The 20,054-nt window shown below is 45.2% G+C and overlaps 1 protein-coding gene across 1 annotated transcript; it reads left to right on the top strand.

Moving 5' to 3' along the window:
• Nucleotides 1–13,497: 13,497 nt before the first annotated feature.
• Nucleotides 13,498–17,159, top strand: FZD7 (frizzled class receptor 7). The gene has a single exon (XM_050969593.1). It carries the CDS (start codon nucleotides 13,594–13,596, stop codon nucleotides 15,280–15,282), a length of 1,689 nt encoding a protein of 562 aa, XP_050825550.1. The 5' UTR covers nucleotides 13,498–13,593; the 3' UTR covers nucleotides 15,283–17,159.
• Nucleotides 17,160–20,054: the final 2,895 nt, after the last annotated feature.

The following is a 20,054-nucleotide window of genomic DNA, read 5'->3' as shown; positions in this document are numbered from 1 at the left end:
TGTTTAAACAATGGACCCAATTCTCCTCTTAACTACAACAGTGTAAATCGGGAGTAGAACAGGTCAAAAAAAATTGCAAAAAACATTTTTCATGGACAATTGTTGGCATTTACTTGGTTTAGAATGGTTTATTTCGTTTTATTCTTAATTTTTGTTTTTCTGAATGCAGACATAATGTATGTATGTACCTTTGCCACTAAAACACCCACCTGCCCTTGCAATAGCCACTATGGAAATAAAGAAGTAGGAATTTAGCCGACACCAGAGTTAATACCCCTAGTTTTGCAATAAGTGCCATGAGATCTTTAATGGCCACCAGTGTATTTCAGATCTCACATCTCAGTTTTATTGCCCTCTTTTGTAAAGTGCTTTGAGGTCTATTCAGGAAAAGTGCTTATATAAGAGTTAGATATTACCCTAAAGACAGCATCTTCAGCAATACATCTCCCTGTCAACATGCGGGGAAACTGGTTCAGAAAGAAGAGTGCCACCTACTGGCTTATCAGTCCCACTTCCTGCACCACCACAGGTTTTCCCCAAAGTCCTGGCACGTAAGAGTTCTATGAGATAGCTGCTTGAGACAGTATAGTCACAGGTGAGTTTATTAACACTGTGGCTTTACCATACATGTGCTGCAGCTGAACAAGAAGTGGTTTTAGGAGTTGCTACATGCATTTTTAAAGGACAAAAACACCCTATCACCTGTGGATGAACACTTTTCCCAAAGCAATCAACTATGTCTGACCTTTCAGTCCTCATCCTCAAAGGAAACCTGCACAACATCTTCAAAAGATGAGCTTAGGAGCTTAAATTCATAATTTTGATAGTTACTAAAATCATGGACTGAACAGAGACACTGGATTTATGGTTTATTACAACAATCTATAACCCACTTACCCCCCACCTTTCCACCCTATGACTGGAGAGGTGTTAATGGGCCACTTCCCATCAAATAGTCCTTGGCAGTATGTGTTAACTACTTATACTAAACAATCTGTTCCACCTTGTATTTAGCTGTGACATTCTGAGTATGTTTCCCAGACCTGAAGAAAAGCTCTGTGTCAGCTTGAGAGCTTGTTTCTCAATCACCAACAGAAGTTGGTCCAATAAAAGATAATTTACCTCACCCACCTTGGCTCTCTAATATCCCGGAACCAACATGGCTGCAACAACACTGTATATGTCAATAAATGACATTTAAAAATTCAGAGGCCAAATCCTGAATAACCTTGTACTTGTGTGAGTAGAGTGAGCCAGAAATACAGATTTAGGATTTGATTCTTCAAGATCCTGAGTCCCTTGTATGGGATGCTGAGTGTTCTCAGTTATCTTTTAAATCATTGGGACTACATGTTTGAACCAGATAAGCAGGACTTGGCCCCAGCACCTCTAAAAGTTAATAACTGGCCTGATAGCATCACAATCCATCACATCAAGGCTGAAGAGTGTAATTGCCTGTCCAGAATTGAACCCAGCCCCTGGCAATGAAAGCACCCAATCCTAACCACTAGACCACCAGGGAGATTGGGGGAGGGAATAGCTCAGTGGTTTGAGCATTGGCCTGCTAAACCCAGAGTTGTGAGTTTAATCCTCAAGGGGGGCATTTAGAGATTTGGGTCAAAAATCTATCTGGGGATTGGTCCTGCTTTGAGCAGGGGGTTGGACTAGATGACCTTCTGAGGTCCTTTGCAACCCTGATATTCTATAAGTCTAAGGCTGAGCCCTTAGACAGTAGATCCTAAAGAGATAAAATGTCTTAAATCATGCATATGTCATGAAAGACTTTGTGTACTTAAAAAAAAATGAGATTGAGAGAATCAAATTTAATTCACACACAGAGTTATGTCTGAAACTCCATTCATAATCACTCAACCTATTGTTCCAAAGTATGGTGACAGTTTTGACCCTCTAGCTGTTGTGCATCCTAACCAGGATCTCTCAAACATTAAGGGTTGCAAATGTCAATTGCCAAGCTATATTAGGTTGTGTCAAGAACAGAATTTCAGCCTTTACTCTGAACATCCTGACTTTGGTAGGTGTAAGCCAGACATGTAATGTTATTTCATTTTAGTCTGTGTGAGAGAATTGTATGTGCTGCTGAAATCTATCTCAGATAGTAGTGTTTCCACATCAGAATAGGATTTCTTTCTTGTTTTCTAATGCACTGCATTGCACCACGTTTCTAATTATTGTTCAATTCAAAAATCTGTTTCTGTATCTATTCACAGGAGTTTCAAAAGGCACTTCTATGTAGGCAAGCAGCATAGCACATAAATAATTTCACAAAGTATTAAACAGTGGACGCTGCATGGCTCTCCACTCCAAGCTGACTGTGTGGTGTTTAAATAAACCTCTATGGCTTTACAATAAATTACTACAATCTCCCAGGTGACTGAGGTGATGGAAGAAAGGGAGGAGACCACTAAATGTATTAGTGAACATGTTATTAAGAAAATGGGTCCTCATTCCCACCAGAGAGTCAACCTAGCAGGAGAGGATTATTTAAAATGTTGCTTTCTGGTCCCTCGAGGGAAATCAGCTTAATAACTTCAAAGGCAAAAAAAGACCCACCAGTAGCAGATCTAATCAAGTTCAGTCAGTACAGACCATCACTGAGACGAGAGTGATATTTTTGTAATGGTTTACTGAAGAAAGGTACTATCTAGTATTCTACAAGTGGCAGTAATTGTCTGCCTGTCTTTTCCTCACCTCTACTATTGTTTTGTCTGTATAAAATTTCACTTCTTGATCATATGTTTGTCTCCTTAGTAGGATCACAGTATTCTGGAGGCTTGTTTCAGGTAAGGACTTTCATAGATCAAATCACCAGGAGCCAGATTACCCCTACTGCAGTAAACCCCATGGGAGATGAGAGGGGCCGAACGGGAGGAAAATGCTCTGAAAAGTTCTTTTCAGAGTTTCTCCTCTATTGTTCTACCGAAAGGAGAGTCCTCCTCCCAGCCCACCATGGAATGATGTATGAGGCCTAACTATAACCCCGTAGATCTGATCATTGGGGAAGAAGGAAGCCATAGCCAACTGCATGGAGGTATGTGCCTCTGTTAGCTCTGTGCTCCTAACAGTTCCCTTTCCCCATGCTGCACGGCTCCATAAAAGGAACTAAAAGGTTTGTTTTTCTGTTGGCTCCAATTTTGGAAATACAGTCTCTGTTAGGAAACTTTTACCCTAAACAGGGGGGTAGTAGTAGCGATTGGTAACTTAAGCATGGATGAGAAAAGGGGAGAGGATTTTGTAAACAAAGGCTTAAGGATTCCCCTGCTTCTTTAAAAGACATCTGGCAAATTCTGTATCAAATAACAATTCTTCTTTTCTCCTTTGGTAGGCTTTGGAAAACAAGTATTTCAGGAGACTTTGGCAAGTTTGAATCTAGCGAAGATAAACCATTTGTTTGATTACCTCAGTTGTGTGATCTGTGTGATCCATTGCTTGGAGCATTTAAAATTAGACCAGAGAAGCCACTAGGAAATTCTCAGAGGACTAGATGATCTAATAGGTCTTTGCCATCTTTTATTTGGGCCAAATCCCACTCACCTTACCCAAGCAAACACTCTCACCTAACTTAACTACAGTACTCACCTAAGGGGAGCAGGATTTGGCCCAAAGACTCTAGGATTAATTAAAGGTCCAACCCTGCTCCCAATGAAGCCAGTGGAGAAACTTCCATTTACTTAAATGGGGACAGGTTCGAGCATTTAGTCTGAACACAAAAGAAAGTACCCCTAAGATTTAAAATAAGTTATCAAATAAATGATGATACTGAAACACAAAGTTAAACAGGGCTGGGAGCAGACTGTATCAAGATGCAGCAAGAAGAGAGTGACCAGTGGCCCCCTTATTAAGAATGTATTTAGAGAGCATCAAACGATGTGCCACGCTCTGCCCCGTGTTGTACATATCTAGGGATTTTTAATACATTAATCACAGTGGGATCTGTGAGTGCAGAACGAGAACAGTTCCAGTTGATTTCAGAATAAACAGCACAATAGCATGCACTGTCCCAACATTCTGCCTAAGAAAGAAGAAGTGGAAGAAACTGAAAGACATCATAAAATGTATGCTGCCATCTTGATCTGTTGGCCTTTATGAATATAGTGCCGCATACGTCCTCGTGTCTGATGCGATGCCGCCTATGACTAACAGACTATAGTCTACTTCATTCAGCAAGGAAGAGGAAAAAGCATCCTCTTTCCAACACTGACCCTAATAGCAAGCACGGTGAGCCTACACTCAAGTTTCCACCAACCTAGGAACTGAGCAGGAGATAATTTAACATTTATGGATTGTAGTGATGACTTTCATAACAAATATCAGAGGGGTAGCCGTGTTAGTCTGGATCTGTAAAAGCAGCAAAGAATCCTGTGGCACCTTATAGACTAACAGACGTTTTGGAGCATGAGCTTTCGTGGGTGAATGCATTTGACGAAGTGGGTATTCACCCACGAAAGCTCATGCTCCAAAACATCTGTTAGTCTATAAGGTGCCACAGGATTCTTTGCTGCTTTCATAACAAAGAGTCAGATGGGAACCTGTGAGATTAAATTACATCATGGTGATCAGTGAGGAATGTTCCTCCTTGATGAAAGGGAACTGCAGGCATGGACCCCATTTTGTTCATCGTCACCGGAAGCCTTTTGTCATCATACACAGTGACATCATTCTATCAAAGCAGGATGCTAAACCGATGCCACGGATCCCAGACAACACGTGTATTGTCAATAATGCACACAGCTAAAGAAATACACAATCTCTTCTACATTTTATTTCATAAGCTTGACATCTAGAGCACTGCAGCTTAAGAACAATACAGGTTATTAAACAGATAAAATTTGCTGTAAGCCAGAGGTGCCCAAAGTATCACCCAAGGGTTAAATGCAGCTCATGGTCACTTTCTCACCAAACTGCTGACTGAGGATGAGAAGATTAACTCCACATTTTAGTCACAGAATGCAGAGACGAAAGATCTCTAAGGCCAGCTAGTCCATCTCCTCAGCAATGCAGGACTGTTCCCTCTTGCATATTTAATTGTCCAGGCTGATTTTAAATGTGCCAGGCAAGGGAGCTTCTACTGCATCCTTTGAAATATTACTCCATAGGATAACAATTATCTAAGAAATCCATCCTGCAACCAGCGTTTACCTCTCTCACTGTGGGAAGCCACATCCCCTGCAGCAATATCTCCCTCCTTTTGTCATTTGTGCCCTCCCATATGCTCTTTGTCAATCAGTTTGTTATGTCTTCAGTCTAACTTCAGATTAAGCTCCTTGGGAGGCAGGGGCATGGTCTTTTTTCCCCTGAGAAGCATCATGCTGTCCTGTGTCACCAGATAAATACCAGATCTCTTTGATAAACTCGAACAATAAGCTATGGGATTAGTCTATCAAGGCCGATATAAATAAAAGTAAATATTATAATTGTGGATTTGTTTTATTTTTATTATGCAAATTAGGGGCACAACACAGCCTCCTGGCAAGCTGCCCACATAGCCTCAGGTATCACCAATTCTGATCATCCCTGCTCTGTAGCATGCCTGATCATGGATGAACATACATGCAAATATGCTTCAGAAATGTTGAGGTTAAAAATGACAGAGAAGTTATTTAGCTAAATGAAACACACTAAAAAATGAATTAATCTAGATCAGCAGTTCTAACTTTAGCAACCTGAGGACCCACATTTTGGTTTAAATTTTTTCATGGACTCCCAAGCCACTCCCGCTCATCCCCAGCCCCCACTCCACCCCTTCCCCCAAAGCCCCACTCCGACCCCACCTCTTCCCAGCCACACTCCACCCCTGCCCCATCTGTTCCCCACCTCTTTCCGCCCCCTCCCCCAAGAACACCCTATGCCCGCTCCTCCCTCTCCCTCCTGCACACCACTGAACAGCTGTTCCCCAGCGTGCAGGACGCACTGGGAGTGAGGAAGAAGAGTTGATCAGTAGGGCCGGCGGCTCCAGACATGATTCTACCCCCTCCCCCAAGCACGCCCCGTCCTCACTCCTCTCCTCCTCTCCCAACGCCTCCTGCATGCCGGGGAACAGTTGTTCAGCAGCACGCAGGAAGCACTGGCGGTAGGCGTTGAGGCAGGGGTGGGGAGTTGGAGTTGATCAGCGGGACTGGCCAGTTTGACAAATGCTGATCTAGATAAATCTGGGGCTTTGGCAAACTAAGTAGGAAAAAACACAACATGTGGGAGCCAATGAACAGAGCAAATTTCTGCAGGATGCTGTCTATTGGGAATGAAGAAAGACAGAAATACAGACCTTTGCTACTTGTTTGATCTTTGTTATTTTAAAGGGCAGTGATGACTGGAACTCTTAAAACAGATAATCTCAAAATGTTCATCCTGAGGCTTCCAAAGTGACTAAGTGATGGGCTTTTCCCCTTTATGTGAAGGGTTCAGAATGAGATAAGAAACACCAAAAGTGAAATGCACAATGCTGAAAAGGGGCCTTGCACCAAAAGGAAAAGACATCAGACGGGGGTGCCTTTCTTCATTTCATAACCTAACTTGGGAAATAAACTTTTTTAAAAAAATGTCTAAAAATAAAGAGAGAGATTCACGGCTTAGAATTTCTTCATCTCTGCAACACTCCCTGTATGTGATGGGTTAACCTTGGTGGTTGTATGTTCAATCCATACATCTGACCACACTCTAGACTGGCTGTTCGTGCTAAAGATTAGACGGATATTATTCCTGTGTTAGGGACCAATCAATGCCTCCCACAATTTGAGATAAGGGCCCCTCTCCTACTGGGGCAAATGTCCTGTTTTGATGGGCTATCCTCAGAGGCTCATGGAACTCAGGTGTTTTCATAGGGTTCTGAGGGAGAGTAATGTAATGCCAACAAACCACTCTGTTGATTGTCTCTTGTCTTCAATGGTTGATGAGGATGCAGAAGGACTACTCTATTTCAGTTTCAGACTCACAGTCACCATGATTTATGGCTGAGATACAACAGATGATATGACAGGAAAGACAGAACACTAGTGGTAGGCATTATATGCAGCTGTTGAGTGATTGCATCAAAAAGATCTTCTGGAGTCTTACACAGTGGCAATGGGTAGTTTCGCAGCATTGTGTGTTCAGCAGGGGCATCATTTGAGGAAATAATTGGGGGAGGGGAGACAAAGTTGCATCAGCATGTAGAACATATGTGATTACATTCTGCAAAGTTGGGGGGGGAGGGGTAGAGAATGACAAAAAGTGGAGTAGATAGACCTGTAAAAAATCAGAGGAGGAACCAAGGCTGGGGGTATGTGTGTGACTGCCCCCCTTGACCCATAGAAAATGATGCCCCTGCTGTTCAACAGATTTGTTCTGGGTGACTGACAACCTGGTTAATGTTGGCTGCCTTCACTCAGCTGCTGATGAGAATCCCTCCTGTTGTGCAAAAATTTAAGTTGCTTTGCAGATTAAAGCTAGTGAAATTTAGATTGAGCTGCCTGTATCAATGAAGACAGGGAAATATCTCGGGAGACAAGTGCTATGAATTTCCTGCTTGAGTTTCAACCAATGTCATATGGAGATTCTGGACGTATTGAGAAAACTGCATGCCACAACCTGTGTAACCTCTGTTCCAGAGCCAAGATACAAAAAGCTAGCAGGACAGGGAATGGGCTGAATGCCTCTGAATTCCTTGAAACTGGCAGTGTTGCCAATCTCATGATAATTATTGTTTTCCTTAAAGTCCCAGCTCCTGGAGTCAAGTGGATATGTGATGATTTCAGCCTTCATTCTTAAAGAAAAAGTAAGTTTCTAGCCCTCATGGACATGGAGAAAGCTTCCAAATATGACCCCAGTGCACCCTAAAGGTTCAAAAAGCAGAAGGCAAATAAAAATCTATTAAATTTACATAAGCTCATGATTTTAAAGCCAATCTCATGATTTTTGGTGAGCCTGATTTATGATCTTTAAACATTTGGGGATGGCAATATTGAATTTGTCAGTAAGGATTCTGACCTGAGTGGATAATGATCAGGTTCCCAGGCAGGTATTATTGGATCTATCAGCTGCCTTTGATGCTGTGGATCAGGACATGCTGTTGACATGTTCGTGTTCCCTGGCAAGAGTGGAAAGGGCTATCCCTGGTGGGGCCATTTCTTTTACTCTGAAAGATCCCAAATGGTAATGTTGGGTAATTTATTTTATGCTTCAAGGTCTCTGGTGTGAGATACAACAGTTAGCCCTCAGGATTCTTTCAGGCTGGCTGGCTGAGGAGAAGGGGGATCAGGCAGCTACAGACTGCCAACACTTCAAGGCTCTGTTCCCGTGCTCTAAACAAAGTTCGCAGACTGGGTTATCCTCAGACCTCAAACTGTCACCCTGGGATCACTTTCCCTCTTACAGTGGTTGTTTCCTTTGTTCCTGGGGTCTGTGTTTTTCGGGGGGGGGGGGGGGGAGGGGAAAATCTGGAATGGCACATGCTTCAGAGACTTCCCTTCTGAGTCTTAAAGGGATAGCTGATTCCTGTTGCACATTTCTACCATCTGGAACAGTTTTTCAGTATCCTTTCACCTCCTCAGCTCTCTCTCTTTTCAGATCTCCTCAGGAACTAATTAAGGCACCCTTTCCTCCTTGCCTGTTCTTCAAGTTCACCTTCTTTCTGCTATCGGGTCACATGATGTTTACCTGTTCTGTTCATTCTCTGTGGGGCACCTGGCATTGGCCACTGTTGGAAGACAGGATACTGGGCCAGATGGACCTTTAGTCTGACCCAGTATGGCCATTCTTATTATTGGACTCAAGCATCTTTCAATACAGTATTATAAAATATTGTATAAAGTGTATGACTATACTGTGTAGAGCATCAGAGTCTTCCATGTCATTTCTCATAAATTCTATGATGGGTTGGACCAATGGCCTAATGAAGGGGCTGTTAAGCAATGAAAAACTAGGAGAGCCTCAGGGTTTCAATAGGAAAGTTGAGGGTTGAGTCTCCCATTTCCCACCACCCTAAAAATGTAAAGCATTAAAATATTATTTTTTGTAAAGAACCACAAACGTATGTCTGAAACAAAAATGCAACACTTCAAAGTGAAAATAAATATTTGGGTCATACTTACAGCTGTGGTGTCAATGGGTACAGCTCCTCTGAATTCAGTGAACCTATAGCTGCTTACCCTAGGGTTGAATTTGGCCCTGCATGCTTAATTTGTCCCATTGTGGGGAACTGCAATAGGGCGTTCTGATTAGCCCATGATGTAATCTGCCACATGATCTACAAATCAATTTTGAAGTTTCTTGGTCTCATTGGTTTCAGTCACACTTTCTATATTGCTGAAACCTAGTTCTGTACGAAAAGAGGATCTCCTGCAACATCATTTCACCAGCTGTGAATCCCTGATTCCTTACATCCAGAAATCAGAATGGGCAAAGCAGGGGGCAGAAAGTCTACCTTAGTTTCTTTCTCTGCATTGTCACTGACTGATAGTGAAGCATTTATTTTCATATAACATTCTTCATAGACAATATCACACAATGCTTTGCAGATGAAGCAGTCATAATCTAGAGAGAAAATGAAAGTTTTAGGGCAAGTTTTAAAGAAAACTAACTCAGCAGCTCGAAGTATTAAAGAAAGCTAGGATGGCAAAAAGTGAAATAGTAATCTTTTAAAATGGAATTAATGGCAAAGGGGCAAGTGATACTGTAGGCAAACCTATATCGTTTTTACTGGGGGAACAAATGTAAGTTAGACATTGGAAAATCATGTTTGCTTAGTGGATGTATGAAAGGAAATAAACCATACCAGATGGAAGAAGAAAAGGTTCTCTGGGATGGCCTCAAACTTTTGTAATTGAAAATAAAGGAATGATGGGATTCTTTTCCAGAAACTGGTCCTGCAATTATGAAATGAGCTGAATCATGCCACTCCGTGTATTTTTGAGAGTACAGTGGTTTGGTTTTTTAAAGTATACTTTAAGAGAACTAAATACTTAGTAGAATGCCCATTCATTACTGTATCTAATTTTTGTATCCAACGTTAACAAAGGTAGAATTTTCCAATGTGTTATTAACACTGGGCTACTCTGTAGCTGCTCTAAAGAGCGGTATGTAAGTGTAGGAAACAATTTTCCCCACAAAGTACATCCACACAGATTAGTCAGAATGTCAGTGTGAGTTCCTTGCTCAATTCTGCTCTCTGACGCCAGTGTAAATCCCAAGTAACAACATCAGGATTTAGTCTAGACTTACACTACTGTTACTGAGAACACAGTTGGTCTCCTTAATGCAAGAGGTTGAGAATGTACTAGCATGGTTGGCGGAGCTCCACAGACCACTCTCCAAAGGAGGATGTGGCTGGGATGAGCGGAGCATGACTAGGGCCCACTCCCTTTTGTCATTTAATGGTGCTCAATGGCCTTTGCAAAAGGAAAGCAAACACAGTTTATTCTTTAAAGGGTATAATAGGGTTTTTTCATGAGTATCAAGCAAAGAAATTCTGCTTGCCTCTATACTCCAGAGGCAGGATGCCTCCAGCAACTGTTGCTCAGATGGTACACCTTAAACATAGATGTGGCTGCAAAAGCCACATTCGAGCCTTTGTCCATAAATTAGTCTAATTTTGCAGATACTCCCAACCCTTTACTGATGTCTATGTCCTAAGATATGAGGTTCACCTTTTTCTGAGGGGCCAGGTATACATTTTCATAGAGAAACTTTAAAAGAATAAAGGATCTTAAGGAAAATTAAAGTTGAAAGTAAAATGTGGGGTTTTATATATGATCTCAGCATACAAGATTGTTATGGTGGAGACTTTGTATCAAGATTATGAATGTAATTTTAAATTTCTCAGTGGTCTATAACAAAAGCTTTTAAAAAATGCTTTAAAAATCTATCTAAAGATTATAGTCCCATCACAAATTCATTTATTTTGCCAGCAAGAATAAAGCTTTATGTAGTGATAAATCTGATCCCCCATAAAAAAATAAAGAATCACACATATTACAAATCCCAACAAAGTCACCCATTTACTCTGTTGATGTGAAGAGGATGTTGCTTGTTTTTCCATTTTAATAATTCTTGGCATTTGTTTAGCTCGTTTACATTTTCAAAGCCTGTGCAAACATTACTTAATTTTAGTTTATTAAAGCCACCCTGAGCACAATCTCTGAATCTTTCTCCTACTCAACCTTCCAGCTCAGCAATCCCAGGGCTTGTCTACATCAGAAAGTTGCAGCGCTGGTGAGGGAGTTACAGCGCTGCAACTTTGAAGGTGTACACATCTGCAGGGCACCACCAGCGCTGCAACTCCCTGTTTGCAGCGCTGGCCGTACTCCCGTTTTGTCTCGGGTGTAGAGGATCCAGCGCTGGTGATCCAGCGCTGGTAATCCAATGTAGACACTTACCAGCGCTTTTCTTGACCTCCGTGGAAGGAGGAAGCCTCTGGTAATCAAGCTGGTCTCCTTTCCCGGTTTGCTCTCTCGTTCCCGGAGCCCAGAGCAAGCAGGTCTCCTTCCCTGCGGTTTGCTGGGTGGCTCCGGGAACGAGAGAGCAAACCGCGGCGAAGCGGGTCTCCTTTCCCGGTTTGCTCTCTCGTTCCCGGAACCCCGAGCAAGCAGGTCTCCTTCCCTGCGGTTTGCTGGGTGGCTCCGGGAACGAGAGAGCAAACCGCGGCGAAGCGGGTCTCCTTTCCCGGTTTGCTCTCTCGTTCCCGGAACCCCGAGCAAGCAGGTCTCCTTCCCTGCGGTTTGCTGGGTGGCTCCGGGAACGAGAGAGCAAACCGCGGCGAAGCGGGTCTCCTTTCCCGGTTTGCTCTCGCGTTCCCGGAGCCCAGAGCAAGCAGGTCTCCTTCCCTGCGGTTTGCTGGGTGGCTCCGGGAACGAGAGAGCAAACCGCGGCGAAGCGGGTCTCCTTTCCCGGTTTGCTCTCTCGTTCCCGGAGCCCAGAGCAAGCAGATCTCCTTCCCTGCGGTTTGCTGGGTGGCTCCGGGAACGAGAGAGCAAACCGCGGCGAAGCGGGTCTCCTTTCCCGGTTTGCTCTCGCGTTCCCGGAGCCCAGAGCAAGCAGGTCTCCTTCCCTGCGGTTTGCTGGGTGGCTCCGGGAACGAGAGAGCAAACCGCGGCGAAGCGGGTCTCCTTTCCCGGTTTGCTCTCTCGTTCCCGGAGCCCAGAGCAAGCAGGACTCCTTCCCTGCGGTTTGCTGGGTGGCTCCGGGAACGAGAGAGCAAACCGCGGCGAAGCGGGTCTCCTTTCCCGGTTTGCTCTCTCGTTCCCGGAGCCCAGAGCAAGCAGGTCTCCTTCCCTGCGGTTTGCTGGGTGGCTCCGGGAACGAGAGAGCAAACCGCGGCGAAGCGGGTCTCCTTTCCCGGTTTGCTCTCGCGTTCCCGGAACCCCCCTTGAAGCCGCCCAACAGCGCTGCAGTGTGGCCACATCTAACACCACTTGCAGCGCTGGTTGCTGTAAATGTGGCCACTCTGCAGCGCTGGCCCTATACAGCTGTACTAATACAGCTGTAACAACCAGCGCTGCAAAACTTTAGATGTAGACATGGCCTGCCAGACGGAATTTGCTGAGGGCGCCTGGTATTCGCACAGAAAAAAAAAATTGTTTCAGGGAGGGGGAAAGGCAGATCTTTTCAGACACAGTTCTCCCACACCCGACCCGCCTTCGACACTACCCCATGCCCCCTTAACAGGTGGGGGAAAAGTTTTTCTCAACTTTTCAACTGAGAGATCCCTCCCATCGCAGTCCAGGCTCCTCCTCGCTCTCCCTCTTCCCCACGCCCCTTTCATCAGTTCTAACCAATTCTAATCAGAGCTGTGGAGGCAACAGATGCTGCAATTGGCAGGAGCTGAGGTATAGAACCCCGCCTGCTGTGTGGTTTGTGAATGGGGAGGGGGCGGGGCTCCGTGGAATCCTCAGACATATATGTATCTTTTTTTGTGTGCTACAGGACAGGAGTCGCTCGCCAGAGGAGAGGTTCCAGTAGCTGCTGTATCCTCGCCTCGGACTCTGCCCGCTGCCGAGCGGGGCGAAGGCGCGTTTCGGCGGCACTGCCAACTGATTAGGAGCTCCAAGCGGAAATGTCGGAGCCGGAGGGAGGATCGCGCAGTAATTGGATTTTAAAAGTTATTTAAGCCCCCCAGTAAAATACACGGATCAGTCGGGCGAAGTAATAATCCGTTTAACTGTAACCTAAATCCCAGGCTTTAGGGCTGAGCAGCTAGGCGGGGAGCGGAGCCAGCGACTTGCCGCCGCCACGGGATTTTCTGCGGAACTGGAGAAAGACTTTGCCTAGGTTTCCGGGTGTTTTGTTTACCTCCTCCTACTCCAGGCATCTCAGGAAACTTCGCGCGTGGGGCGACTCTGCCTGGCCGGGGCTGGGCGGTGGGGACAGACTCGCTGCGCCCAGGGAAGACGGCAGACTTGAGGCTGGGACTGAACGAGGATTCTCCAGCGCCTGGCCAGGGCTCACAGAGCTGGTTTAGCAGCGATCCGTGCGCACCTCCTCCTCCACCCGTCTCCGCGTGAGCCTCCCCCGCTGGCTCCTCGGGGCCCCTGATGTACCTGCCGCAGCCCGCCGCTCGGCTCTGAAGGGCTCCCCGCGCCTCCGCTCTCTCCATCTGCCGCGGTGATGTGGGCTGCAGCGGCTGCCTCTCTGGGCCTGGCCGCCCTCCTGGGCGCTCTGGTCGGGATGCCTGCGGGCTCGGCGGCCCAGCAGTACCACGGGGAGAAGGGCATCTCGGTGCCGGACCACGGCTTCTGCCAGCCCATCTCCATCCCGCTGTGCACCGACATCGCCTACAACCAGACCATCCTGCCCAACCTGCTGGGCCACACCAACCAGGAGGACGCCGGGCTGGAGGTGCACCAGTTCTACCCGCTGGTCAAGGTGCAGTGCTCGGCCGAGCTCAAGTTCTTCCTGTGCTCCATGTACGCGCCGGTGTGCACGGTGCTGGAGCAGGCCATCCCGCCCTGTCGCTCCCTGTGCGAGCGGGCCCGCCAGGGCTGCGAGGCGCTCATGAACAAGTTCGGCTTCCAGTGGCCCGAGCGCCTGCGCTGCGAGAACTTCCCCGTGCACGGCGCAGGCGAGATCTGCGTGGGACAGAACACCTCGGAGGCCCCCAGCCGAGCAGGGACAGGGGCCGGCGGCCCCACCGCCCACCCGACCCCTTACCTGCCCGGCCTCCTCACCCCGCCGCCGCCCCACGCCGGCTTCGGCTTCTCCTGCCCCCGGCAGCTCCAGGTGCCACCTTACCTGGGCTACCGCTTCCTGGGGGAGCGGGACTGCGGAGCGCCCTGCGAGCCCGGCCGCCCCCACGGGCTGATGTACTTCAAGGAGGCGGAGGTGCGTTTCGCCCGGCTGTGGGTGGGCGTCTGGTCGGTGCTGTGCTGCGCCTCCACCCTCTTCACCGTGATGACCTACTTGGTGGACATGGGGCGCTTCAGCTACCCGGAGCGGCCCATCATCTTCCTCTCGGGCTGCTACTTCATGGTGGCCGTGGCCCACGTGGCTGGCTTCCTGCTGGAGGAGCGGGCGGTGTGCGTGGAGCGCTTTTCGGAGGAGGGCTACCGCACCGTGGCGCAGGGCACCAAGAAGGAAGGCTGCACCATCCTCTTCATGATCCTCTACTTCTTCGGCATGGCCAGCTCCATCTGGTGGGTGATCCTGTCCCTCACCTGGTTCCTGGCCGCCGGCATGAAGTGGGGCCACGAGGCTATCGAGGCCAACTCGCAGTACTTCCACCTGGCCGCCTGGGCCGTGCCGGCCGTCAAGACCATCACCATCCTGGCCATGGGGCAGGTGGACGGGGACGTGCTGAGCGGGGTCTGCTACGTGGGCCTCTCCAGCGTGGACTCGCTGCGGGGCTTCGTGCTGGCCCCGCTCTTCATCTACCTCTTCATCGGCACCTCCTTCCTGCTGGCCGGCTTCGTCTCCCTCTTCCGCATCCGCACCATCATGAAGCACGACGGCAGCAAGACGGAGAAGCTGGAGAAGTTGATGGTGAGGATCGGGGTCTTCAGCGTGCTGTACACCGTGCCCGCCACCATCGTCTTGGCCTGCTACTTCTACGAGCAGGCCTTCCGCGAGACCTGGGAAAAGACTTGGCTGCTGCAGACCTGCAAGAGCTACGCCGTGCCCTGCCCCGGCCACTTCGCCCCCATGAGCCCGGATTTCACCGTCTTCATGATCAAGTATCTCATGACTATGATCGTAGGCATCACCACCGGCTTCTGGATCTGGTCCGGCAAAACCCTTCAGTCCTGGCGGCGCTTCTACCATAGACTCAGCAGTGGCAGCAAAGGGGAGACAGCAGTATGATGAGACCTTGCTCCTCTTCCCTGATGCTGGCTGCTGCTGCTCCTGGAAAAGCCACGCAAACACCAGAGTGACCCTCAAAGGACTGGGAGAGGGCTGCCTGGGGTCTCACAACTCTGCCTGGCCGAAGACAAAATCCTCAGACTGTGGCTTAGTGGCTTTCTTGCCAACCAAATTGAAAAGCACAGACTAAGGACCCTTCTCAGACTGCTGGTGGGGAGCGCTTTCCCTGCAAGAAGTTCCCTTTCTAAAAAATAATTACTGTAGTGTCTGCGCAAAGGTTCAGCTGGATCCGCTATGCTGTGACCGGTGTAAAAGTGTGGGCCAATGAAACTTTGAGTCAAGAACTGGTCCAATCATAGTTTACTTCGGTGGGGTCATACTGCAGCCGATATCGGCTTAATTTCCTGAATTCTATTTTACTGTCTTCTCATTCAAACCCAGAGTCATCACGTGAGTATTTTAAAAGAAGCTCCCAGTTATAATCACGTGCTGTTTAGCGTCCCATATTCTGTCATATAGAGGGGGTTGCTTTTATATCTAACCATCACTCGTCAAAGAGAATCCTAACTGGAGTGGAGGGAACCTTGTTGTTTAGAAGGAGGGAGTTGCTATTCAATACCCTAAAAAGATAGACCTTGCCAAACATTCCCCCACCCCACCCCTGCCTTTGTTATAGGAAACAAAGAGGAAACAAAAGTGTTTTTCTCTGTGGAAAGGTATAAGCATGAGACTGGTTTTTATGGGCAAACTAACAAAAAAGTCGTTAAAATTCAACCTTGGATGTGACTAGAACAGGTCGATAAACATTCTTTTTATGAAAAAGGAGACGGCAGGATGTTTTCCTACACTGTTCAATATGAGTTTCTGTTCTAGCTAAAAGAAATGCCAGACTGCTTGTGAAACAGGCTTAATTCAGAACACCTGACAAAACAGGCTGCATTCAGATATGTAAGATAAGTGTACACAATTTTTCTCTTCCTTCCCATAAGCCTTATTTCTTTGCTGTTTATGTTTGGATTGCTCTAGGGTGTACTGAAAAAGCAAAGTGACTGGATGGGAGGGAATAGTTGAGACCACGAAGTGCCAATTTGCCTTGTCCTCTGATTCCCTAAACAGCACTATAACTAATAATGGTGCAGTGTTGTTTAAGATGGAACTGGTCACCTTTGTTTAGGTACTTTCTGAACAGAAGTGCAAAGACTTAAGTTCCCAGTGATCATATCTGAAACGTTGTCAGAGAAGGGAAACTGAATAAGGAGAAATTAAACTTCACAGTTGTTCATATTCCTTGTGATACGTGACCAGTGACTTCTTTCAAACTCTTTAATCATGTTACATTTATGTGTTAAATTATAGGTTGACTTTCATATTTTTATTTCTGAAATACTACTTTTTAGCTTTATGATCTAAAGAGTTTTTTATTTTTGCCTAAAGAATAATCAGGGAATTAAGGATTTTTAACAAGCCCTGCCCCCTAACTCAACCCCCCCAAGTCTGTAACTGCTGCTTATAATAAAAAGCAGATATCTGAAATGAAATTTTAAAAACTGTTCAGGGTGAAGAGAACAGAGTGCTTTTGTCTAGTGGGCAATACAGTAGGTTGGGGTTGGGGGAGTAGGAAATATCCCATCAGTCAAATCCTCCAGTACATTTGATCCCAAATTCACAGGATTTGTTTGGTCTTTTATGATGTGCACATGAAAAACTGTAAGACAAGTGCAGTATGTACATTTTGTAAATGTCACATTTTGTAAGAAAATATATATGTATTTATACATTTTTACTTGATTTTTTTGTTTAGTTTTGGAAGGCCCAAATGAGGCCACACTTCATCACATGTACAGATCACTAAATAAATTGGTTTTGTTTTTTTAAAATACAAAAGTTTCTTTCTCTAGACTAGTTTTATGTTTTCTGTATATTGGAGGGGAGGAGAGAGAGAGAAAACAAGCTCCCCCCCCCTCCAATTAGGCCCTGTTTTTTGGGGTGGGAGGGAGGTAAAGGGGATGAATACACACAGGATCTGAAATTCAAGGTTCCAAAGTATTGTTTCTGATGTAATGTGACTTCTAATGATAGAAGAAAGATCCAGGTTTTTTCAGGCTATTGCTTTAAATGTTTGCCCTCCCTGAACTCCCATGCCTAATGTTTATCCCTGGATCTCCCCTTGACTGTAAAATGGGGGAGATCATACTTTCCCACCCCTTACACACTGAGATCTATGACTGAAAAGTGCCACCTCCTTGCTAAGATGTAGTTTGACTAATGTTTTACGGTGTTTCTTGGTCAAGTAAAAATTGAAACTCTTCTAATGGTCACTGGGGGAAAATGAGCCACTTTTAAATAGCTTTCCTAATGGAAGTGGAGGGGAGTTTTATTTTCTCCCCCAGGTCCCTCCCACTGTGCCTGGTTTTTGCTTTTCCAAGCCTGTTGGGGTGAAGTTGCTTTAATTTTTTAATAGTCTAGGTAGCAGATGGAGGTGGGTTTGGGTTTTCTTTGTTTTTTTTTTTGGGGGGGGGGATTTCAGCATAGTAATCTGAAAGTTGACAAGACCAAACATCTCATACATAAACTATCACTTATTTTCACTACATTGAACTCCGCAGATCCCTAACACTATGAGCTCCACTGGCAAAGTGATATGACAGATTCCAAATTGACACAGATTTTAGAATCACAGAACTTTGTTTAGCAACAGATCTGCTTAAGAGTATTAGTAACACTGTAGTATTTGGATTTCTGTCTTCTGACTTACTCTGTTCAACTTCACTTTTCAGCTTCTAGGATGAGATTTTAGTAAGGCCAGTTCTTAAATTAGGTTTGAGTCTTTTTGTTGTTACAGGGTTGGGGAGGGTTTTTTGTGGAGGGCAGGGTGTAAATATATTAAGTTTATCCATGGCCACAGTCATCTCATGATGGTGACTGATCTTGTACTCCCAGACTTTACTGGCCAAAGCTCCTGGCTCCACAGGGCCTTATTCACTGACTTTTAGGAACAATGGATGCACCATTCTTTTAGGACACTTTCTGATCTGAATATTGTACTCTCAAACATTTAAAAAATTGTTTGCCTTTAAGATGCATAAAATGTGGTTTCAAGTCACTTTCAGAGCGAGCCCATTTATGCTGCTCTACAAAAGACACCTTTATGATTTTCAAACACCACTAACTACTCACCAAAGTTGTTCATTTCTATCAGATTTCCTTTGCTTCCTACTACAAGTTAGACCTCTTCAGACTGTTCCTGGGACATGATGAACATTGATAACTGCTGAGAGTGCTTTCACTCTGTTCACTTAGGAAACCTGAACCTTTCTATAAATATTGTGCTCCCATAAATCCATCACTTTACCATCTGTAGTGGCTGAAGCAGTAAGGACTTTGAAAGAATAGGAACTCATTAGCAGTCTTATGAATGATGCCTAAGTCATACTCTGTTTTCTTATCTCTGGTGCAAAATCTGCAATTAATACTTAATGTGTCACACAGCTAAACACTCAATTTAAACAGACTGAACACTTAAACTGTCCTCCTATTCCTCTGCTCTTCACACTAGGTGATGAGTAGGACTGCTCAATCTTTAAAAGTTGTTACTCAAATATGAAACTGCAGTTAGGTGCAATAGTTTTCTTTGTCCAGCAACTAGATGAAAGAACTTCAAAGAAAGGCTTTTTATTTATACCAGAGACAAGCACAGGGTAACAACTTTGTGAGCATCTTCCTGAGAAGAAAAATGTGATGATTATCTCCTGAAACCATTAATACTAAAGCAGTTATTTGACTGGATATACCTTATTAAGAAATACTTCTGTATTAGAAGCCGCTTATACTAAACTCTAATCAGCTATTCTCCTAGATTTAATCTGAAACTTTAGGCCAAATTCAACATTTGTGTAAATGGAAGAAATTCCTATTAACTTGTAAGCAGATATGACTCATACTGGGACAGAATTTGATTTGTAGTAGAAACAACTATCAGCCTTGCAAGCAATAATGATGCCTGGATTGTTGGAGCAAAAATGTTACTACCATACCTTGTAGTCTCTTTGGGAATAGGAGTTTAAGCTAGCATGTTACCACTGCTTGATATCACACTGGCCCTACCTTCTTTGATGGAACTAAAGCAATTTAAAATGTTTGATATTTTGTGACGCAATCTTGAAGACATTGGGAGGGATGGGGGTGGGAAATAGACTTTTGCTAATCACAAAAAAAAATACACACTGATCTCCAGTACCAACTTTCAATTCATATTTTCTAATTTTAACAGACATTTCAGATATTTCACACTTTTCACCTTCAGTTCTCATGTAGGCAGGAATTCTCACCTCACAACACTGTGGCAAGTAATGATTATCATTATTAAAGATCCTAGGTATTTTTAGATACAGAGTGCTCCACTACACATGAATCTTAACAATGACTGGTTTTACTGAACAAGTTTCAGAGGGTGTAGATTCATCAATGGCTATTAGTCAAGATGATCAGAGATGCAAACCCTGATCTGAGTGTCCCTAATCTGGGACTGGAGGTTGGGATGGATCATTCAATAATTACACTGTTCTCTTCATTCTCTCTGAAGCATCTGGCATTGGCCAATTTCAGAAGACGGGATACTGGGCTAGAGGGACCATTGGTCTGACCCAGTATAGCCATTGTTATGTTTTTACCCAAACTGTATTAAGATCAATTCATTTTTCCTCCCCTTTTCATGACAAACACAAAACCTTACATCCCTGAATATTCAGACAGTACACCTGAGCTCCTTTGAA

The sequence above is a fragment of the Gopherus flavomarginatus genome, chromosome 10 (genome assembly GCF_025201925.1).
Source record: "Gopherus flavomarginatus isolate rGopFla2 chromosome 10, rGopFla2.mat.asm, whole genome shotgun sequence".
In the NCBI taxonomy this organism is placed as follows: domain Eukaryota; kingdom Metazoa; phylum Chordata; order Testudines; family Testudinidae; genus Gopherus; species Gopherus flavomarginatus.
The sequence above is the reverse complement of the archived record's forward strand: the minus strand, read 5'-3'. Positions and strand labels throughout refer to the sequence as shown.

Coding starts and splice junctions, on each gene's coding strand:
- FZD7 (XM_050969593.1), top strand. CDS start 13,594: ATGTGGGCTGCAGCGGCTGCCTCTCTGGGCCTGGCCGCCCTCCTGGGC.